General features: G+C 39.4%; 1 protein-coding gene across 1 annotated transcript; it reads right to left on the reverse strand.

The window, feature by feature from the left end:
* Nucleotides 1-1,347: 1,347 nt before the first annotated feature.
* On the reverse strand, nt 1,348-3,606 carry LOC118857515 (disintegrin and metalloproteinase domain-containing protein 30-like). The gene has a single exon (XM_036768179.1). It carries the CDS (start codon nt 3,604-3,606, stop codon nt 1,348-1,350), a length of 2,259 nt encoding a protein of 752 aa, XP_036624074.1.
* Nucleotides 3,607-24,984: the final 21,378 nt, after the last annotated feature.

Here is a 24,984-nt window from a genome sequence, read left to right on the forward strand (position 1 = left end):
TAAGACTTTCTTAGAGGTTTAACCATAAAGCACTGTGTGAATGAGTTTTTATTTTTAAAATATGATTTATCCTTGATGAATTAGGAACCTCTGTGATATAATCTGCACTTAGATGCAGGGCAATATTGGAAACACCTGTTTTAGAATTCTGACCCAGCCTCTGCCTGGGCTATTATCTCAATGCAGGGTTTCCTCACACTTTCTTTTTGGTTTAAAACTGGGATTTCCTCTGGATAGGGAATTCCCAACATGGAAATTCTCTCCACTGATGCAGACAGGCAATGTGTCTATAACTTGGAGTCTTGGAGCATTGCCTGGGGCACTGTGAAAATTAAGTGACTTGCACATGCTAGCATATCTGATAAATAGGACTTGACCCAGGACCTTCTGACTCTTAGGACTGTCCCTCTAGAGCATCCACCTCACAGGGCTGTCATAAGGCTCAAATGAGATAATACACATAAAGGACTTTGCAAACCTTAAAATGCTATAAAAATGTGTTATTGTTGCTGTTGTCAAGTGATGCAGTCTTATCGTATCATCCTAACATAAGAACATAACAGGATTTTTTATATGAGGTCACCTTTCTATGCTTAGCTGAAAATTGGGTGCAGTTTGGAGGCCTGCAGTAAGGCCAAGCGTTGTTCTGATATCACAGCCGAATGCCTATGTACAGGGCTCACTTTGTATTTTCTATCTTTTCCAGCCACCAAAAGGTGGGCACATACCAATAGTTCCCTGGGGATTGGAGGAAGTGGGGTGGAGGTCTCAAAAAATATCTCAAAATGAAAAATAAAACAGTTGAAAACATGTTCTATGAATTGATGTGGATGTTCTGTAATTTTCTCTGTGTGTTAGGATTCCACAACACTGGAAGCTGTCTGTTGTCTATAATCTTTTTTTCTGTTTCTGTTTCATGTAGGAAAGGAAGCAGGTGATAAAAATAAGGAATAGTGAACACTTCTTTTTGTTCAGAGTAGTCACAGATAGGATTCTCACAAAATCAAACATAACTGCCAGGTTTGAGGGATGTGTTGTGAGCCAGGTTGGAAAAGTAACACCTAAAGCTGAAGCCCAGGAGCTTCTGACCTATCAGTTTTAGAGGGTCAGGTAAGCATCCCAAGAACAAATTCAATCCCAAAAATCTTCAATATGAACTCTAGGGCCAAGTGAATGCTCCAAAAATATAATTAATAGCCTTGGTTGTTTCAAATATGAAGTCAGTTTTTATTTGATAACCAGAACCCGAGGAAAAATCCAAGTTGACAAACCACAACCTTGCCTTCCATGGAGGATATTCAAATGAAGGGTTTTTTTTTTTTTATAAAAGCTAATTTAAGAATAACCTCATTTAGGAGGCTGGGGATGTTTTTCTTGGAATTTTTTCCTTTTTTTCCCTTTGTTCTTTGGCAGAGGTTTTTTTGCTAAATGAACTACTACTTTCGCCTTTCGTTTAAGGAATTTTCCTATCACTTCTTTCAAGATTACCAGAAACAATGTGATACCTAGTAAAACAAGTCGAATAAACATAATAGGCACAACTTTAACTGGCTTGGGAACTACTTCCACTTTTCCTGCAGGTCCACTATCAATGCTTCCTCCATAACCAGGAGTCTCACAAAAGGGAGGGGTCCATCCATAGTTACAGTGGCAATGTTTCAAATTGTTGCAAACACCTCGTTTGTTGCACTTCTCTGGCTTACAGTCATAATTGAGGACTGAAATATTGCGACAAACGTGGTTAAGACATATCAAATTTGTACCACAGGCAGTGCCATCTCTCACAGTTCCCTCATCAGGTAACTCCATTGCAAGCATTGAAGAATGATAGTCTGTCCCCCAGCACCGCATATTAAACTTCTTCACTTGAGTAAAAATGACTGTTGTATGATCAGGCATTTCGGGGACATTCTTCACATTGACACATTGCAATCTTCCACACAATATATCTCTCATTCTACATCTTCTATAGCCTCGCCCCATCAAGCCACAGTTACCAAATCGATCAGTCTTTCCATTCACTTCTAAATAGCATACAAAGGGAGCGTTCCTGGCGCCAGATCCAAAAATTTCTTTGCACTGCAAAAAGCGATCAGAACATCCCTTACGGTAGCAGTGGGCTTGCCTACTGCATGGGGTTCCATCTTGCACATAAAAATCATCTGGGCATAGATTTGAAGTTCCATTGCAGTATTCCACAAGGTCACATTCATTTTGTTTGCCTCTACATACATGTCCAGATGGACTGAAATGACAATCGGTACAGCACAAACCACTGTTGCACTGTGCGCCAGGTTTCAATTTACAATTAGGCTGACAACACCTATCCTTTTTACATTGCCACACTGTACCACAGTCACACTCCTCTCCCCTATCTACTACTTTGTTTCCACATTGCTTCAGCTTATATGGAAGTCCTGGAACATCATCTAGACACTCACTTCTCACAGTCACGTGGTCGAAATAGGTTATAAAACTGCAATTACTGAAACCATGCCTGCCGCCAGCGCCCATGATACAGTTTGTTTTACCATTACAAACACAGCCTTGTTTATCATGGGGCATGCCAACACCATGGCCCAATTCATGAGCAGACCATGTGGAAGGAGCAACCAGGTTTCTATCTGGCAAAGTGCTTGTTGACACTGCAAAATCCCTATGACAGGCAGTTCCAACATAGGCCCATCCCAATGCGTCAGGATAATATTTATGCACGTATAAGTGTGCCCAATCTGTTTTAATGTTTTGATTCAGAACTCTTTTTCTATAACTGGAGAACTGTCCGAGAACTTGGATCAGTTTCTTCACACCAGTATCGACTTTGCTGCTATCCGTCCAGACCTCAACGGCTTTTAAGTATATTCTGGCATTCAAAACCTGGAAGTATGTGTCCATGATACCCGCCATGACAATGGTGTCACTGATGGCTTTGGTTACGTTGGACATCAAGAACTGGAACCGGAGTTTATCTACTACGATGATCAGCTCCATGTACTTTTGGTGAATGTAGGAGGTGGTCCATTTCGGGGCCCTGGAGGCAGGCGCGCTCTTCAGCTGTCTTAGCTGCCTCTCAATCTCCTGATCCGTCAGGCCACACGTGAAGTTGGTGATGAGATCCTCCTCCAGGCGATAGACCACGTGCTCGAAGCTGTGCGAGGCTGGGACGGGCTCGATCTGGTACACGCCGTCCTCGATCTTCAGCATCCCTCGAAGGCCGCCCAGGCAGGTGCTCAGTGCTGCTTCGGACCCCGGCGATCCCTCCACTGACCCCCAGAAGTTGCAGTCCTTTGGGATGTAGGGCTGGTCCTCCACGCGGCCGCCGTCTTCCGCGAAGGTGAAGATGCGCAGGTGTCGGGACAGCAGGAGCTTTTTGGGCCACAGGTGGATGATGTTCTTCTTGCCCTCGATGCGCAGGAGGTAGGATTTGCGGCCGTCCACCTCCGGACCGCCCCCGCGAGTCACCAGCTGCCTGGGGATGACCATTTCGTACGAGGTGAAGCCCCACTCCCGGTTGAGGACGAAGTCCTGCGCCAAGCAGCACCGCCCCAGGATGAGGGTCCCCAGGCCCAGCAGCAGGAGGGAGCTGCCGGGAGTCGCGGGCCCCATGCCCAAAAGCCACAGCCTCGGTCAGTGGAGGAGGCCCCCCGAGGCTCCGGGCCGACCGCTGCGCTGACCAGACCGTGAGGGGGGAGGGGAGGGACTCGCTGAGAAGGAGACTCCTCGGAGCTCCGCCCCGCCCTGCCTCGCGGGCTCTGCGCGTGCGCCTCAGTAGACAGACAGTTGAGGAGACTGGAAAGGGGAGGAAAAGGAGGGGCGTTGGTCCCTCCCACAGCGGAAGTCGGGGGACCGGAAGGGAAGGGAGGGAGGGAGGGAAAGGAAACCCCTCTAATGGGAAGGGTGAACAAGCCAAGTTCAGGGTGGGAGAGGGGGGTGGAAGCCAAGAGACGGGCTTGTGTGAGGAGGCCCACCCAGGAAACGATTCCTCCCCTCCCCGCTTCCCCCTTCCCCCTAACGTGGCAGACCTCAGAGGACAGCCCACTTCAGATAAGAGTGCAAGGTTCCTCCAAGCCCCCTCTCACCCCAATTGTGAAAAAAATAGCCAAACCCGCCCTTTTCTGCCCTGGTCCTCTTACCCTCCCTTATCTTGACATTCTTAAAACACCGGAGCAGGCAAACAATCGACACCCCAGGGCCTCTTTTAACAATTTGTTTAATTCCCTCAATAACCTCTGAATACAATAAGGCTCTGAATGGATGCTCGTTTCTTTTCCTGTAAGAATGTCAGTGCTGCCTGAGCATGTAGCATTTTGATTGCTCAAATACAATTGCTTTTCCAAGTTTCTCTGGAACCTTGTGTTTGTATTTCAAAGTTCCTACTCGTGGCTGATCTTTTCATCAGAAATGCTTCAGAGTCCGCTATTAAAGATCTATTCCCCCCCCCCCCCCACAGAATTATACTCAGCTTTGCAGTTCAGTTATTCTTGGTTTGGGGGAAAAGATAATGAGTTTAGTTTTGGACATATTAAGTTTAAGGTATCTATAGGGTATCCTATTTGAGATCCCCAGTAGGCAACTGGAGATGAGATTCTAGAGGTCAGGACTAGATAAGCAGATTAAAGAATCATCAGCATAAAGATGGTAATTGAATCCATAGGAGCTGATATCACCAAATGAAAAAGTATATAGAAAAGAGTGTGGTGCTGGAGAAATCAGTTATTGCTAAGGAGACCCCTGCCCCCAGCCCCTAACTAAAAACCCCAGTTTGCATAAGAAAAACAGACTCAGTTCCTGCCCTTTGGCGTTCAGCAAATGTCCTTGGGCCCTGTGACTGTTCTAAGTAATGTAGACTAATTAACCAGAGGAAAAGCCTGATGCTAAGTCTCTTTGCTTCCTGAGTGGGCTCAGAAATGTTTAATCTTGTGTCAGCAAACCCAGCTGGAGCATCCCTTGGTCTGTCTATGGCCATTAAGGATGAAAGCCTCAGCCCCAGACATTATCTTGAATTATATGACTTTACCTTATCTTGATATTTTATGGACATGTGGGCAAATTGGACACAGACATCCTGGGCTGTAATTTCAGTTGACACTTTGTCAGCTATCTGATATGTGGTATTTACAGTCTATTCAGAAAGTTCCTCTTCTTGTATCATGGTCATAAAATGTGAAATAACACAGACTTGCCAAGTCTGCTAAAATAACATATGTAAAATTTCAAGAGATAATTAACCACTGCACCTAGATTTTTCAGTATACAAATGACTCCACCCCAACTTGGGGCCATTCTGATTTGGGTTGAACTCCGAATGTCTGCCGGCTAATAAATTCTTCATTTAAAACTTATACTCTGTGGCGTGTCTCACTCGCTCTCAGCACAACAAGAGAAGAGGGCTGGGGATGAGTCCTGGGAGATGCTCACAGTTGGCAAGCCCAACCTGGATAGAGATCAACAAAGAATCACATGTGTAATGAGTATCATATTGTTTGCCTTCTCAATGGGTGGGGAGGGCACTGAAAGGAGGGAAAGAATCTGGAATTCAAAATTTAGAAATGAATGTGAAAAGTTAAAAAAAAATCCAGCAAAGGAGACTAAGGAGTGGTCAGATATGTAGTAGAGCTAAGAGTGTCATGAAAACCTAGAGAGAAGGGAATATCAAGGAGAAAGTGATCCAAGAGTATGAAAGGTTGCAGAGAGGTCAAGAAGGAGGAAATTTAAGAAAAATCATTAAATTTGACAACATATTATTGGTAACTTTGGAGACAAGAGTTTCAGTTGAATGATGTGTTCAGGAGCCAGACAATATACAGAGTTAAGAAGACAATGAAAGGAAAGGAAGTGAAAGCATCAAATATAGACAAGCATTCTCAAGATGTTTAGTCACAAAAGGGAGAAGAGAGATGGAGTGAGAGCTAGTAGGGATGGATGGATCAAGTGAGTGCTTTTTAAGGATAGGAGAGACATGGGCATAATTGTAGGAAATAGGGAAGCATCTGGTAGACAAGGAGAAACCAAAGATTAGTGAGAGAGTGGGGATGATCTATAGGACAAAATGCTGGAAAAGACAAGATGGTATAGGATCACCTGTGCATGTAGAGGCATTTGCCTTGGCAAAGAGAAGGGCCACTTCTTTACATGAGGCAAGCAAAGGAGGAGATAGTAAAGGTATGTGAGATGAGGAAGAGGAGAAGGAAGCTCTTGGTAAATGGCCTCAATTTTTTCAGTGAAATATGAGGCAAAGTTTCTCACCTGAGAGAGTAGAGGAAGAGGAGCTTTGAGGGGATTTTGAAGGGATTAAAAAGTTTGGAAAAGGTGCTGAGTGAGTAAGCTTGTGAACTGATTAGGGAAGTGTAACAGGAATAATTTACTGCAGTGAGGGCACAGTTGAGATTATCTAACATAACTTTGTTGTGGATCCAGATAGCATAGTTTCATGAGTTTCTCCAGCTTTGTTTAATGGCAAAGGCAGAGAGGATAGTGGGGTCAATCCAAGGCTGAGGTTTACTAGGACAACATCTTTGATAGGATAAAGGGGCATGGACCTCAAGAGAACAATTCACTGAGCAAAGCTTAAGAATGACTTTTACAGCTTTAAATGTAGTTATATTTAAAGCAAAAGGTTTAGAACAAAGAGCTCTGAATTACAGGTATATTTAAAAATGTGAAAATCATTCTTAGCTTATGAGCCATAGGCAGGAGAAGAATTTGGCTTTCGATGTAGTTTGTCTATCTGATTCTTATTTTACATATGAGGAAATTACAACCAAGAGAGAAGTGATTTTTTTTTTTTTGCAAGACACTCTACTAGTTAGCGTAAAGGCTGATCTGAGACTAAAGAATGAGGTCCAGGATAAATTTTAGAAGGTAAACATTTTACATATTTTCAGATCACAATGCAAAAAAAAATAGAAAAGATTAATAAAGGCAATTTAGGATATAAATGATATTAGGTTATGTGAAAATTAACACAATAATTGTATCTTTAACACAAGAAATTAGAAAATCATTTTAAAAAATTAAAAGAATTATTATCAATGATCAAAATCTAATGGGTACTGGAAAGTGGAATTAGGGGCAAATTTATAACACCATGTTTCCATATTAATAACAAAGAAAAGGCAATTAAATGTAGAGAAATGAAACTTGTCACTTGCCAAAATAAACCCTTAGACCTTGACAGATATGACTAATAAAGATAGGAAGGTAAGCTAAGTGTGAGGGAAACAACAACCGAATTTCTTATTTAAGTTACCTTTTGTCCAGATTCAAATTCAGTTACAGCTGAATGCTAATAAGCCAGGTAGTTATTTATAGCAAAAGGCTTTGATCTCCAGCCTAGACAAAGGGGTCAAAAGGGACAGATCTAATTTTAGGCAAAAGGCCTTTTGTTGGCTGAGGTTACCAAACTGCTGTCAGCTGGCTCTTAGCAGGACTTGTTCTAAGCCAACACATCCTAGTAGACTGAAGGACTGAAGGCTGAACAAGGCAGAAAACCCCGGTCAGTGAGAAGCAGATCCAACAGAATACCTTTAAGACTAACGAATATTCCCCCTGACACACAAATTTCACAACCCAGGCTTCTGAAGGCAAAGCCAAAGCGAAAAAAATTATAATTGTAATTCAAATCAACATTGCAGGTAATAAACAACATGGATTTTTCTATCACCTAGCTCTGTTGTTTCCTTCAACCAAATTTTGAGGTTTAACAGTTACGGTGCCGTGACTTTCGGATGGAAATGATGAAAACGGGACAATGGAGCCCAACCTTGCCAACACTTTTGGGCACCATAGGATTAATTTTTCCTGGAATTTTGGCCTTGACAAGGTGAGGGTAAGTTGTCTCTCTTCCCAGCTTCCAAAAAGAACTCCCACAAAATTGGTTGAAGTCTGAAAATTCCCTTTAAGCTAGCTCTGGGGGCAGGGATCAGATCTGCAGGCAAACGCACATAGATCCCCTGGAAACACTGATTGATCTAGAAAATTAACTATGGATCAGTCAAAAACTAGAATTAGAAGTCCAACCGTTCCTCCACTCCCTCCCTTCCTTCCCTTAGAGGCCCGGATTCAGGGGAGAAAAACTGCACTTTGCTGTGCTTTTTCCCTCCCCCTCTGCCTCCCAGGAAAGGCTCTGATCTGGAGGGAGGTAACTCTGTTCTGCTACCGTTGTCTCCTCTCTCTCCTCCCTCCCCCCCCCTTTCCCCCTTCCCTTAAGGGCTCTGTTTTTGCCTTCTGCCCTATTCCTGCTTTCTTCCCTTATAGGCTCTGATTATGGGGAGGATAAATGCATTTTATCCTTACTCCTAGTCTTCCCTTACCTAGTCCTCTTCCATCTCCCCTTTCCCCCTTCCTAAGGGATAGGATATGGAGAGTCAGAAAAATCAGGAACACCAAGGCTTCCCCAAAGACCGTAGGGGTGCTAATAGCTAACTCATGAAAGCTTCTAATTCTCTGTTGTTTAAACTCTGAGCTCAGTCTGTATTTGTTCTGTATTTGTTTTTTTAATTGTCTGTTAACTGTCTGTGTGAGAGCCTGTACTGTGAAATGTCTATACCATGTAAAATCTGAAACGCAGGTAGCCAGAGAATTCTAAGGCTGCAGTTAGGGAAACAGAGACTCTTCTTTTCTTTTTCAATGTTTGGTCTGGCCAACCGAACTTGAAAAAAAAAATAGAGCTGAACCATTTTAGCAGATTCTGGGATTTAATCATTAAAAAGTTTGGAAACTGATTAGTTGGAATTTTGGGAGAGAACTCCTGAGCCTATAGATCACTCCAGGAACTCTCACTGGTGCTAAAACACCCTCCCAATGCTGATCGCTTAGGTGAAGTTTACTTGAGTTGCAATCATTGAGATCTTTCACCATTGTCCTGTCTCGGACTGAGCCAGAGCTGCAGTAAAAGTCAAAGCAGCTAAACAAACTCCTCTCTTCCCGAATCAGATTAGAAGAGAATGCAGGAGAACTGTAGGGAAAACTTAAATCACCCTTCCCCACCTGGCAAAGGGAGGAGAAGGACAGAAATTCACAGACTGACAGTATTCTGACAGTCCTGTGCCCCGGGTACCTTTGTAGCCCATCCTTTTTGGCAAAGCTTGGAATTGTCACCCAGGTCCTATGCATTCTGCCCACTGTCCTCAGCAGCTGCAAAACTGCCCTAGGCTCAGTAACTTCTGCAATTGTGAGGGAAGGGAAAGGTAGATGGATTTGGATTTTCTGCCTCCCAGAATTGTCACCACTGGGATACTAGCTTCTGCTCTAGGTAACTTCATACTTCTGTGTTCCAATTGCAAAACTGTATTTTAATCTCTGTTTGACCTGTTTCCTGATTTGTAAAGGGAAAGTAATAATGATGGTTGTTATGGGATCAAAATGATAACGATTGTAAAATGCTTAACATAAAGTCTGGTATATGTTAGATACAACATTATTATCTCTCTGATTTAATGTAATTGTTAACTTTTGAAGTGGTTTTTAAATACAGAAAGTAATAAGCTGAATAATTTCTATATGTGGAAATCTGGAAATGCAATAGATGTCATCTGAAAATTATTGTTTCTGTATTTCTAAAATTGCATTGTGTTCCCAAAAATTCTCTTAGATTGTGAAATTTGAGAAGACCATTGTGTGGTAAGAAATGATATTATAGCAATTTTAATCTGATTTTGAAATATGTGAATTGGGTTTTCAAAGGGATGTGATAAAATTTGGAACTGTTATATATGGTTATAACAAGTAAATAATTAATAATACTGATATTTAACCATGAGAACAGACTTTCTGTGTGAAAAAGTTTTCTATTATGAGAATATATCTGGTGATTTAAAGTTATGAGATGAAAGATTCTCTGTGCAAGGAGATTTAGAAATATGTTCACCTAACTGATAAATGGGTTGTTTCAAGTTTTAAAATGCATAATTATGTTTAGGGCATTGTTAAATTTCTAAATTGTGTAGTTTGACAAACAGATGTATCAGCAATATTGAAAACTGTGGTAATCTTTTACAATGCTTAGAGTATTGGGCCTTAGAAATTAAAATGTTACCACTAGTGATTAAAATAATTCCTCTTATAATCTGGATGTTGTTAGATTAAGAATTGTAGTTAATTAAGAAATTGAGGTTATTAACTGAAACAAGAACTTTTGAAACCATCTAGTCATGAATTCTTATCAATCTTGTGTGGTTTTCAGTGTAGAGGAATTACTCTGGAAAGTTTTTAAAGTCCTGGTAAACCTTATTATTGTGATAAGGCTAATTAATTGGGTATGTAATTTATAGAAACTAAGTGTCCTCCACATTACAACATGTTTTTGACTAAGGAACTTTGTAATATCTAGGAATTCTGGGCAATATTTGAGAATGAGGACATTTGGCACCAACTTAGTTAATGAATTCCAGCATTTAAGGGTTAATTTGCTGTAAGGAAAAAGAAGGAGATGTCTATCATTTTAAAACCTTCAAAATAATTGTCTTCAGGAAAGTTTAGTGAGCATTCCTTTTAACATCAGGATAAAAAATTTTAAACTGTTTTTAAGAAAGGGAAATAATTCTAGAAATATTTTGGAAAATGTGTTTGTGATTTTAAGCAAAAGTTAGAGCTTATCAATGTGTATAAGATTTGATTCTTGAGGTGTCCCTTCCCTCAACCTATGAGGTTGGTCATTAACCTCTTTGCTTTGTTTAAGCTGGAATTGATTCCAGTACAGACAGTTATGTCAGTAAAAAGTATTAATTTATGAGCTATCTTGTCTTATGGTTGAAACATAAAGAAAGACTGAATAATGGGTTTGAAAGATTTGGAAAGGTAAATAAAGGTTTGATTGGAAATACAAAAGGTAGATTAGAAAGTCTGGGGACAAATTGGAGTTAGATAAGCCTCCCCTGTCCCAAGGAATACTAGTTTCAAATGGTTTAAGTAAGTTGAGAGTGTGAGAAAGTATTTTAGAAGACAGAAAAGTTATGTAGCTTGATTTGATAATTATTAGCTCAATGAAATTTGGGACAGTCCTATCTGAAGGATATTTATTTGCTATTTAAGATTTTATGGGACTACAATTTAATACTGTTTTAAGCTCTGATTACAGGTATAAGTCACATGAAGCCAGTAGTGGAATGGCAGGCATTACAGACTGAGAATTTTTCTATGCCTGGGAAAAAGTCTTGAAGACGACACAACCTAGGTAGGATCTTCCTGACTCTATTTCCCAATTCTGCTATTTCCTTTCTGAAAAGGAAAATCCCCACCTGATTACTCCTAAGCCCTGCTTTCAGCATCTAATGGCTATATGATTGGCTAACAGATATGACTCATGCCTGGAATCAAACAGAGCTAAGGAAGTTCTTTCCTTCTGTTAAGATATATGAAATTGTCCCTCTTTTCTTCATAGCAAATTTATATTATCAGGAAGTTTTGTAAGCACAATGCTATATCTATTAGGTAATAGATGAATATTGGAATATCTCTGAGTTATTATAACGGGATGCAGGAATGAATAGCTTACAATTTTAACCTATGTTCATGACCAAATAAAGATTAGAAGGAGTATAGAGATAACATCCTCCAAAAGGAGGAAATGATTAGACAGAGTAATAAGACAAAGATGTAATGTGATAAATGTCTAATTAAATAGGATAGCAAATTTTGAGAAAAGGCAATAGGATCAGATTGATTCCTCTAAGAATTATATACAGATGTGTATGACCGGCTCCAAAATTTATCAGGGAAATTCAAGCTAATAAGTGTGTTTTGGTAATAAGATCTTAAATTTGGATTTTTGCACAAGGAAATTGTATAAGATATTGTTACAAGTGAAATTGTATCTCCTTTATTAAGGTATCTGTCTGATGATTTTAAAAGGAAGATGAATTCAATTTATGGTTGGACCTTTATATTTTAAAGGACTCTTATACCAGGTACAAAATTTAGGTAAGGTTAGAAACAGTAGATGATATATAAACTGAAGTACTCTGAAGTTAAAAAAAGGAGAGCCAAATTTAAGTGATTGTACTAAGTTATATTAAGTCAGAATTGTTTGAGAATTTCTAGATCTGAACCAGAGAAGCAGAATTCTCTTTTACTATCTAGGAACCAGATAACTACAATCAGGCATCTAAAAAAAAAAGAAATTTGTTGCTTTAAATGACATTGGAAATATGTAACTGGGATTTAAAGTTACTTTGCATAAAAATTGTGCAATTAATTGCTGGAATTAAATTGGAAACATTTTAAGCTTTGTTAAGAATGGTTTGTGGATTATTTTGTAAATTCCATCAAAGAGACATGGCATGACTAAAAGTTTATGATGGTATATGTACTGGGATACAAGGAATTTAATGTTAGTCAACATTGTTAATAATGATTGCATTACTTTGTATGGGTCATGTTTAAGTTTTCTTGGCTATCTAATGTGTAAATGTAAAACATGTGACATGCAAATTTCCCCCTCTATTGTTAAGTGGTTTGGCCTGTACTTAATATAATTGTGCAGTTTTGTGAATTATGAGAAAAACTTTATTGTAATTATTTAAACTCAGCCCTGTGTGGCTGGGATACTGAACCATTTATTGCACTGTTTGAACTTAGCCCTACGTGGCTGGGACCTATGTTGTGTTTTTTTTTTCTCTCAATCATCAAATCACATGCGTTCTGGGAGCCCCGTGTGAGGAGTGGACATCTGAGCCTATAGGAGACCTTGTCCTCCTGTTTCAAAGAGCCTGAAGGGGACAGCATCAGATGCAGGCAGCCCCTCCTGAGACTCTGGACCAGAACCTGTACAAAGGACAACTCCCTTTCTGAGTCCCTTGCATTCCCAAGACTGTTTACCTGTACTTTTGGTGTCTTTGGCTTATTGCTCCTTGCAACTTGCTCCCTCTGCTTGTTTACAATTAGTTTACAATTACTGTCCATCTCTGGAGATGTCCAAACACAGAAAGAAAAGAAGAATAATAGAGGTTTTTCCATACCTTAATTGGTCTTCAGGCGAAACTTTCAGTTTGCCTTTGACCAAAAGGAGGAAATGTGGAAAATATCATACTATTTTATATCATTTCTAATTTCAACTAGACCCAGAGCCTGAATTAATGAGTAACTGGATAAAGATCCAGGACCTGGACTTCTTTGTTCTCTCTAAAAGTTTGCTCAGGCAATACCCTTACCTCTGTCAACAAGGCCAGATCATTAAGGACATTACCCTAACCCCAAGAGAGATTACCTTGTTTAATATTCTACAGATATATACTATGTTATGGAATGTAATGAGACACAGAGACTCTGGGCTGTAGTTTCAACTGACTTTTGTCAACATCCTTTACAACTCTATTCAATTAAGAAAAATCCTCTTGTTGTATCATGGTTAAACATACATGGGGGTCACAAAAAATGAGGTAATACAGACTTGCTAGGTCAGCTAAAATAGCGTATATAAGTTTTCTCATTCCTTTGTTCAGATAGCCAGAGCCTATGCTCTGACTCCTTGTACGTACAAGTAAGCTAGCCTAGCTATGCTTTAAGGGAAAATAATAAACAACATGGATTTTTCTATCACATAGCTCTGTTGTTTCCTTCAACCAAATTTTCAGGTTTAACACAGGTAATTCACCTCAAGATTCTTCTCAAAGTCTATATAACTTGTGAGATAGGCCTTTGTGAGGGAAAGCAATTATTATTATAAAGACTCTTAACTGCCTTAGTTTCTATTGGGTCATGAAGAGTTGGACACAACTGAATGACTGAACAGCAACCACCACAGAGGTAGTTGAGTAGGAGGTTGTTAGGTGATCCTCATCGGTAAATAAAGCAGTTTTTGTACAAGGTCGTTAATTAGACATTGTAACTCTGCACTGGGCATTGTTTGACCCCACAGCTAACTAGGTTATGCCCCCTGGCACTAGCCATCGTGTGGGTGTGCTTACCATGACCAGTGTAGAAAAAGACCCTCTCTTTTCCTTATCCCTCACTGGTGTCATCTCTTGTTGTTTAGAGAGCCACAGCCAAGAATAAGGCCAGCCTGTACATGGCCTGAGGAAGGGCCAACACAAGGCAAGTAGAGTGAGGGAAACATTTCCAGAAATTTCTAATGCTTCTTTACCAACTGTTTACCAAGAGACCTCAGTAAGAGGAGGGTTACGACCTGGGTGCAGGGTCAAAGGAGTTTGAGTACTGGAAAGGAGAGCAGGAAGAGAAAGGAGGCAGTAAGGACTTGTGAAGACGCAGAGGGATCCATCCTCCCAGCTGCTACTGGCCCCACACCACTACTGTACCAATTGCCCTGCATCCATATCTTCTATTCTTGTCCCCTCACTTGGCCCCACCACCATGTCCATTACCTGGGTCTGTCTCCAACGACCAGTGGACCACCTTTCCTGCCACATGCTCTTACTGCATCCCAGGGTCTAGAAAGAGATATTTTTCCTCCCTCTGATATCCATCTCCTCAGAGAACTTGGAGAATTGAAGGTTTTTGACTGGGCTTTAGGGTGGGGCTTGGGAAGGGCAGGATGTGCACTGAGGAAACAAATGGGCTGCCTCTGCTTTAGTGTGACTATTCTACCAGGAGAGACTTTTAGAACAGTGACCTGAGGCACAATGAAGGCTGGCATGCCTTGAGGTAAGATGCTAAACTCTTCCCATATGTCATATAGGGTCATACCTGGTCTGGCCCCATCCTACTTTCCTTCTTTGGCTGGCTTCATGGCCTCTGCCCAGGGTCCCTGCCCCCTGCCCCCACCACACACACACACTTGTTATGGAACTGTATGGCATGATTTCAAGGACTTTCCATAACCTGGTAACACTCATCTAGATACTCTGAGCACAAATTAGAGGTAGGGGAGAAGCTACTAGTGAACAAAACATGCCAGATGGGTCTAAAACTTTGAGGTACCACTTTGAATTATAGACTGTTAGATCTAGAATAGACCTTAGAGGTAAGTTACCTACTCTGTTGAGGAGAATTGAGACTAAGAGAAATTAAGTTACTTGCCTAAGGTAACATAATCAGTAAGTGGCAGATCCTAGACTTCATATCTATCAAATCTGCAAGAAGAGGTAAAAGAGGAGAAACCAAGCTAGTGGAGAAGCAGATACAACCGTATATTCCTGTCTAGATTTCAAATTAGCATGATTTTTTTCTCTATATATTTTATTTAATATTTTAGTTTTCAACATTGATTTCCACAAGATTTTGAGTTATAAATTTTCTCCCCAATTCTATCTTCCCCCCCACTCCAAGATGGCATATATTCTGATTGCCTTGTTTCCCAGTCAGCCCTCCCCTCTTTCACACATTCCGCCCCCCCCATCCCCTTTCCTCTTACTTTCTTGTAGGAAAGGATAGATTTCTATGCCCCATTCCCTATATATCTTGTTTCCCAGCTGCATGCGAAAAAATTTTTTTAAATTTTTTTAAGCATCTGCTTTTAAAACTTTGAGTTCCAAATTCTCTGCCCTCTTCCCTTCCCACCCACCCTCCCTAGGAAGGCAAGCAATTCAACATAGATCACACATGTATCATTATGCAAAACACTTCCACAATGCTCATGTTGTGAAAGGCTAACTATATTTCCTTCCATCCTATCCTGTCCCCCTTTATTCAATTTTCTCCCTTAACCCTGTTCCTTTTCAAATGTGTTTGCTTTTGATTACCTCCTCCCCCTATCTGCCCTCCCTTCTATCATCCCCACCTTTTTCCCCTTCCCCTTACTTTCCTGTGGAGTAAGATACCCAAGGGTGTATGTTATTCCCTCCTCAAGTTGAATCTGATGAAAGTAAAATTTGTTCATTCCCCCTCACCTGCCCCCTCTTCCCTTCTGACAGAACTGCTTTTTCTTGCCACTTTTATGTGAGATTATTTACCCCATTCTATCTCTCCCTTTCTCCCTCTCCCAATGTATTCTTCTCTCACCTGTTAAATTTATTTCATTTTTTTAATATCATCCCTTCATATTCAACTCATCCTGTGCCCTCTATGTTCCCTTCAACTCCCCTAATACTGAGAAAAGTCTCCTGAATTACACACATCATCTTTCCATGTAGGAATGTAAACAAAAAAGTTCAATTTTAGTAAGTCCTGTATGAATTCTCTTTCTGGTTTACCTTTTCATGCTTCTCTTGATTTTTGCATTTGAAAGTCAAATTTTCTTTTCAGCTCTGGCCTTTTAATCAAGGAAGCTTGAAAGTGCTCTATTTTATTGAAAATCCATATTTTGCCTTGGAGTATTATACTCAGTTTTGCTGGGTAGGTGATTCTTGGCTTTAATCCTAGCTCTTTTGACCTCTGGAATATCATATTCCAAGCCCTTCAATCTCTTAATGTAGAAGCTGCCAGATCTTAGGTTATTCTGATTGGGTTTCCACAATACTCAAATTGTTTCTTTCTGGATGCTTGCAGTATTTCCTTCTTGATCTGGGAGCTCTGGAATTTGGCGACAATATTCCTAGGAGATTTCTTTTGGGGATCTATTTGAGGAGGCAATCGATAGATTCTTTCAATTTCTATTTTGCCCTGTGGCTCTAGAATATCAGGGCAGTTCTCCTTGATAATTTCTTGAAAGATGGTATCTAGGCTCTTTTTTTGATCATGGCTTTCAGGTAGTCCAATAATTTTTAAATTATCTCTCCTGGATCTATTTTCCAGGTCAGTGGTTTTTCCAAGGAGATATTTCACATTGTCTTCCATTTTTTCATTCCTTTGGTTCTGTTTTATAATATCTTGATTTCTCATAAAGTCACTAGCTTCCACTTGCTCCAATCTAATTTTTAAAGTAGTATTTTCTTCAGTGGTCTTTTGGACCTCCTTTTCCATTTGGCTAATTCTGCCTTTCAAGGCATTCTTCTCCTCATTGGCTTTTTGGAGCTCTTTTTGCCATTTGAGTTAGTCTGTTTTTTAAGGTGTTGTTTTCTTCAATGTATTTTTCAGTATTTTTTTGGGTCTCCTTTAGCAAGTCATTGACTTGTTTTTCATGGTTTTCTCGCATCCTTCTCGTTTCTCTTCCCAATTTTTCCTCTACTTCTCTAACTTGCTTTTCCAAATCCTTTTTGAGCTCTTTCATGGCCTGGGGCCAGTTCATGTTTTTCTTGGAGGCTTTTGTTGTAGGCTCTATGACTTTGTTGTCTTCTTTAGGCTGTATGTTTTGGTCTTCTTTGTCACCAAAGAAAGAATCCAAAGTCTGAGACTGAATCTGGGTGTGCTTTCGCTGCCTGGCCATATTCCTAACCAACTAACTTGGCCCTTGAGTTTTTCAGTGGGGTATGACTGCTTGTAGACTAACAAGTTCTATGTTCCACGTTTGGGGGGGAGGTGCCAGCTCTGTCAGACCTGCACTACTCCTTCCCCAAGAACCCCCAGTCCAGACTGGGCTTAGTGCAACTTGGCTGTTGCACTCCTGCTTTGATCCGCCACTTAATTCCTCCCACCAGGTGGGCCTGGAGCGGGAAGTAACAACAGCTGTAGCTGCCCCACCTCCGCTGCCCCCAGGGCTGGAAGCCGAACCGGGACTCCTTCCACTCCCGCAGCTTTTCCCACTAACCTTCTCCGAAGTCTTTGGTGTTTGTGGGTCGAGGGGTCTGGTAACTGCCGCAGCTCACATATTCAGGGCGCTGGGGGCCCCATCTGCCAGACTCCAAGTTTGGTTGTTCCACACCGCTCAGGCTGGGCTCTGCTCCACTCCGTTCCCAGCTCCCAGCTCCGTGTGGAATACACCTCACCCAGAGACCCTCCAGGCTGTCCTGGGCTGGAGCCCTGCTTCCTTCTGCTGTTCTGTGGGTTCTGCCGTTCTAGAATTGGTTCAGAGCCATTTTTTATAGGTTTTTGGAGGGACTTGGTACGGAGCTCACTCTAGTCCCTGCTTACCAGCCGCTATCTTGGCTCTGCCCCCCTTTTCATGGTTTTCTTGCATCACTCTCATTTCTCTTCCCAGCTTTTCCTCTATTTCTCTCACTTGCTCTTCTAAATGCTTTTTGAGCTCTTCCATGGCCTGAGGCCAGTTCATATCTTTCTTGGAGGCTTTTGATGTAGGCTCTTTGACTTTGTTGATTTCTTTTGGCTGTATGATTTGATCTTCTTTGTCACCAGAAAAGGAATCTAGAGTTTGAGTTTGAATCTGGGTTTGAGTCTGAGTTCTTTTTCGCTGCCTATTCATGTTCCCAGCCAACTACTTGACCCTTGTTTCAACAATCCAGCTAGCAGCTTCTGTGGGGGTATAAGATCCACCCACAGCCAGCACCCAGAAAGCTGCCAACAGCACAGGTTCTTTTGATCTGCTTAACTAAGGAAGGAGTTGACAAGCCTACTTTAATTCAGCATACAAATGTCATTCACATAGTTCAGGGGAAAAATCCAGCACACTAAACTTCAGAGCAAAATACAAACAAATCACAAACATCAACAGACAGACCCAATACAATTCATAGTTATCAACATCTAGGTTCAGCCTGGGAGCTCAGAACAAGGGCTGGCCCAGAGTCACACGTGCCACCACTGCTGCATCAAAGAGCTCCAAGGAAGAGGAGGCCAACCCCTTTTTTTATATCTTTTTCGGGGTGAGTCACACATGCGACTCACTCATGTGACCTAGAATCTCACAAAGAGGTGACTTAAACCCACGTGGTCCAAGAGCCTCTGCTGTCCCAGACATGTAAACTAGGCCCTCCCTGGAGTTAGCCCCACCTTGGCCCCACCCTAGTTGCCAATCCACACCCACTAAGGTTTTACACCTAATAGGGGTTTGGGCCTGGGGCTTAGCACCTAGTAAGGCTCAATGAAATACACTAAATTACTCAAAAGGGAACGAAAGCCAAACTATTCAAGGGCACTTGTTGAACTAAGTGCTAAGGAGCCCATTTTGCTTACCAACACAACCTTTCAGCTTTTTGTCAGTGTGTGACTCCTTATAGAGTAGAGAGTACTTTGTCCCAAGCTTTAGGGTCCTTGCACTGCTGTTTTCAGAGCTACTTCTACTCCACTGTCACCCCAGGCTCTGTCACAGCAGCACTCCTCCCCCCCAAGAACTGCCAACCAGGACTACAATTCGGATCTAAGCAGGGTACAGCAAGAGAATCCACCTTTGTGCCTACAAAGCGCTCCTTGCATTCCCACTCTGATCTGCTGTTAGATTCCTCCCACGGTGTGAGCCAGGGACTCAGGAAGCTGCTGATGCTGGAGCTCTGGAGGCAGCCTCAGGAGCTTCCTGCTGCTGCTTCCACCACCTCCTCCACCCCCAGAGCTGACCGCTGGATCGCTCTGAACTCCATCCCTCAGTTTCCCACTAACCTGCTCTTCTACATTTGTGGGTTGAGAAGTCTGGTAACTGCCACAGCTCACTGTTTCATGGCCCCAAGGCCTCTTCTGGCTGGCTGACTCTGGGTCTGGTCTGTCCGATACGGCTCATGCTGGGCTGCCCTCTGCTCTCAGCACCATGCAATAGACCCTTCCTGGTGACCATCCAGGCTCTCCTGCACTGGAGATCTGTTTCCTTCTGCTAAGACCTTTTTAGGCTACAAAAATAAGGTTAGATAATCAAAGTTGTAGAACTGCTAAAACTATCTTAGCAGATTCTGGAGGTTGACAAAAGATTGTTAGAAATGTAAACTCTTCTTTGATTCTTTTGGATTATGTATTTAATTGTTAAAAGGCTGATATAAAGAAAATAATGACACGTAGCAGATTAGTAACTGACTTAGGGCCATCACTATTTTAAGACTTCAGGATCTAGCCCCATGATAGGTCATTAAAGAGCAGTGATTTGACTTCAATTCAGAACTAGAAGTTGTAAAGGAAAGGATTTTTAGAAATCAATCTATAACTAGCTATAGCCTGAGAGTAAGGCTATAATCATCCGGTTAATCGTGTCCACCCACCTTTTAGGATAAATCTGTTGGAAGACCTTATTAAATTGGCTATGGTAAAGATCTTGGTTATTGTGATTTGTAATTATTATATAAAATCTTAAATGTTTCCTTGTACTGTTCAACTATTTATTATTTAAGTTGACTCTGAAAGCTCTGGAAGTTTCTGCCTGGGAAAACTGGCCACAACCCTGTCAGCATTAAATCAATTTCCTTAGGTCTCTTTGCCTGGGCCCAAAGCAGCAGTACAAGTACAGCAGAGTCTTAGAATATTTTAGCCCAGCACATTTTCATCTAACATGATGATAACAAGTGTGATTTCAAACTGTTTGTAAAACTTCATATGCATTTTCTAGTATATGCAGCTTGAAATTCCCAGGAAGATGGGAATGGAGAGCTGGAATGCTTGGGGCAGCTCTTTATCTGATAAATCAAAGGTAAAAGAGACCTCGGACTCCAGCTCTTTAAGGAAGTAGAGGAAAAGTTTATTTGGAACTGGCAACTGTCACATGCCTTTAAAAAAAAGAAAATATATGAATTTATGGATAATAATTTTTAAAGTGCTAGGAGCATTAGATTTTTTAAATTAAAATGTTACCATTAGTGATTATAAAGCCAGATTTGATTTGATTTAAGCCAAACTCTATTCTGAAGGAAGAACAGGGTCAGAGAATGCTCACCTTATCAGTATTATTATGGTAAATTACAGACTAATGGGAAAAAAATTAGTTACTTGGCATTAAGAAATTTATAGGCTGTATGGCCCAAAGAAAGTCCTATTTACCTCAATTTACTGTCCTGCAAGGGGATAATAAAAAGAATCCACTTCCCAGGGTTGATCATGAGGATCACATGATTGTAAAGAGCTTGGCATAGTGTTTGGCATAGGACAAATGCTATCTGAATGTTAACTATTTTTATTATATCTTTAGTGAAATGTAATTGCTTCATACTTGGTTTTTAGATGTGATTGGTATATAGTGCCAATGTTGATGAGATTAATGATTTTCTGTGTGACATAATTTGGAAGTATCCAACTTAATTAAGATCACCTGATTGGTAATTAATTGGATTTTTTAAAGTTTAAAGTTTTAAATACATGATATTGTTTATGGTATCATATTTCTAAATTTTCTGACATTGTGTAATTTGGTAACAATTGTATTTTTAGAAAAGCAATTTCTCTTACAATCTAGATGTTGTTAGATTAAGAATCATACTGTCAGAAAAAAAAATCAGCCCTACTGACCATGTGTTGTAATAGTCTGAAGTACTATAGTTTAAGAAATCATAAACTTCCAAGTTTTGTCTATATTTAAAAGGAATTTTCAGCTAAAATTATTTGGCTATCACTTATAAAAATTATGAGATTGTTAACTAAGCTATTGGAGTTATTGTCTTAATCAAGCATTGGTAATTATACATAGAAAAGACCTTGTAAAATCTCCTTTGTAAACCTTCAAGGATTTTTGGAACCATCTATAGTTATAAATTCTTATCAACTTGTGCAAAAGTTTGGTTAAATTTATCTAGGTCTGAAAGGTTTATATTTAGTTCCCTATTAAAATTTTGCTATCAATTTTACCCTACAATTTGACTTTTCCTTTAAGTATTTAGAAGTTGTTATTTAGCATATATGTATGTACATATGTGTCTAAATAGACACATAAATACACATATATCAATGCATATACATATATGTGATATTGATTATCTATGAAGTCTTTAAACATAATGTAATTTCCACACCTATCAAAAATTATGATTGCTATTTCAAGTTTTGGGTTCAGCATAATAGATTTTGCTCCAGCCTCTTTTTTAACTCAGTGGATCTTTATGTTTCAAGTGTCTTTCTTATGTAAAAACCACAACAACATATTATTGGAGTCTGTTTTTTAATCCATTTTGTTATCTTCTTTTTATGGGTGAATTCATACTATTCACATTATGATTATTATTTGTGTGCTTTCCTTCATCTTCTCCTCTTGTATTTTTTCCTCTCTTTACTCCTCCCCACTACCTCTTTTCAAAAATAATATTTTATTTTTCCCAATTACATATAAAAACAATTTTAAACATTTTCTTAAAGTTTGAGTTCCAAATTCTCTCTCTCCTTCCTTCCCGTGACCCCTCTAAGACAGTAAGCAATCTGATATAGGTCATACATGTGAAATCACGTAAAATGTATTTCTATATTAGTTATCGTGTGAAAGAAAACTTGATCAAAAAATAGAGTGAAAAATTATATGCTTTGGTCTGCATTCAGACCTTATCAGTTCTTTCTCTGGAGGTGGATAGCACTTTTCATCATGTGTCCTTTGAAATTGTCTTGAATCATTGTATTGTTAAGAACAGCTAAGTCATTCACAGTTAATCGTCTTACAATGTTGCTGTTACTGTGTACAGTGTTCTCCTGGTTCTACTCACTTCGCTCTGTATCAGTTCATGTAAGCCTTTCCAGGTTTTTCTGAACTCATCCTGCTTGTCATTTCTTATAATACAATATTATTCCATTATAATATGCCACATTATATATCATATACCACAACTTGCTCAGTCATTTCCCAATTGATGGGCATCCCCTCAATTTCCAGTTCTTTGCCATGACAAAAAAGCCAGTATAAATATTTTTGGGCGTGCAGATCTAGTAGTGGTATTGCTGGATCAAAGGGTACACACAGTTTTATAGCATTTGAGCATAGTTCCAAGTTGCTCTCCAGAATGGTTGGATCAGTTCACGACTATACCAATAATGCATTAGTGACGCAATTTTCGTACATACTCTCCAACAGTGATCATTTTTCTTTTCTGTATGCCAATCTGATTGGTTTGAGGTGGTACTTTAGAGTTGTTTTAATTTGCATTTCTCTAATCAATAGTGATTTAGAACATGTTTTATATGACTATAGATAGCTTTGATTTCTTTGTCTGAAAACTGCCTGTTTATATTCTTTGATCATTTATCAATTGGGGAATGACATGTATTCTTATAAGTTTGACTCAGTTCTCTATGTATTTGAGAAATGAGGCCTTTATCAGAGACATTTGATGTAAAAAATATTTCCCAGCTTCTTTCTTTTTTTCTAAGCTTAATTGCATTGGTTTTATTTGTGCAAAAACTTTTAAATTTAACATAATAAAAATTATCCATATTATGTCTAGTAATGCTATCCCTCATTTGGTCCCAAATTCTTCCCTTATCCATAGATCTGACAAAACTATTCCATGATCCCCTAATTTGCTTAGAGAATCACTCTTTGTGTCTAAATCATGTACCCATCTTGACCTTATCTTGGTACATGAGATATTTCTTGGTTTAGGTGTCAGCACCATATTTGTGTCATAAAACAAATTTGATCGCACTCTTTCTTTGCCTTTTTTCCAAATAATTTATACAACATTATTCTTTAAATGTTTGGTAGAATTAACTTGTAAATCCATCTGGCTCTGGGGATTTTGTCTTAGGAAGTTCATTGATTGCTTGTTCAATTTCTTTTTCCAAAATGGGGTTATTTAAGTATTCTATTTCCTCTTTTGTTAATCTGGACAATTCATATTTTTGTAAATATTCATCTATTTCACTTAGACTATCAGAGTTATTGGCAAATAATTGGGCAAAATAGCTTCTAACCATTGCTTTAATTTCTTCTTCATTGGTGGTGAATTCACCCATTTAATTTTTATGCTGATAATTTGATTTTCTTCACTTTTTAAAAATCAAATTAACCAATCTATTTTATTGTTATTGTTTTCATAAAACCAGTTTTTAATTTTATTTATTGGTTCAGTGATTTTCTTACTTTCAATTTTATTAATCTTGTCTTTGATTTTCAGGATTTCCAATTTGGTGTTTAATTGGAGATTTTTAATTTGTTCTTTTTCTTGTTCTTTTTCTGTTTTTTTTTAGTTGTGTGGCTAATTTATTGATTTCCTCTTTCTCTATTTTGTTAGTGTAGGCATTTAGAGATGCAAAATTTCCTCTAACTACTTCTTTGGCTGAATCCCATAAATTTTGGCATGTTGTCATTATCTTTAATAAAATTACTGTTTCCTGTGATTTATTTTTTGACCCACCTATTCTTTAGGATTAGATCATTTAGTTTCTAATTAATTTTTACAGCCCTTTATTGAATATAATTTTTACTGCATTTTGATCTTTAATATTTCTTCCTTTCTGCATTTGGTTGTGAGTTTTTATCCCCTAATTCATGGTCAATTTTTATGTAGGAGTCATATGCCACTGAGAAAAGGAGAATCCTTTCTATTTCCATCTAGTTTTCTCCAAAGGTCTATCATATTTAACTTTTTAAAATTTCTAATCACCTCCTTTACTTCTTCCTTTTTTATTTTTTTTTTCTTAGCTATATCTAGTTCTGAAAGGGGAAAGTTGAGGTCCCTCACTAGTATAGTTTTCCTGTCTATTTCTTCCTGTTGCTCATTTAACTTTTCCTTTAAAAATTTGGATGCCATTTGGTGCATATGTGGTTAGTATTGATATTACTTCTTTGTCTATGATACCTTTTAATAAGATAGTTTCCTTCCTTATCTCTTTTAATTAGATCTATTTTTGCTTTTGCTTTGTCTGAGATCAGGATTGCTACCTCTGCTTTTTTTTCCCCTCTCCTGAAGCAATAATAGAGTCTGCTACAGCCCCTTCCCTCTACTCTGTAAGTCTCTCTCTGTTTCAAATGTATTTCTTGTAAGTAGCATAGTGTAGGATTCTGTTTTCTAATCCATTCTGCTCTTTGTGTCTGTTTCATGGGTGACTTCATGCCAGTCACATTTACAATTCTCCCCCTACTTCTTTACAAAAAAAAGAAAGTAAAAAAAGGGAGGGAGTTTACTTGACAGTTGTGATCTGTAGATGAAAACCACCTATTTGTACTCTATTGCTCTTCTCTTTCCCTTGCCCCACCCTTAATTTCACTTTTTTTATGTTTTTCTTTTCCTTTTAATCCTTTCTCTACATTCCTCTCCAACATCTGAGTAAGTTTTGCTTATGATTGCTCCCTTACCTATCCTGCCATCCCTTTTAAATCCATGACTGTCCCTTTATTGTCCTTGTCTCTGGCTATTTCCCTTTTGAGTTAATGTTTTTCTTCTATACTGAGATCTTTATGTATGGGGATGGTGTGTGTGTGTGTGTGTG

Source organism: Trichosurus vulpecula, chromosome 7, assembly GCF_011100635.1.
Source record: "Trichosurus vulpecula isolate mTriVul1 chromosome 7, mTriVul1.pri, whole genome shotgun sequence".
Taxonomy (NCBI): domain Eukaryota; kingdom Metazoa; phylum Chordata; class Mammalia; order Diprotodontia; family Phalangeridae; genus Trichosurus; species Trichosurus vulpecula.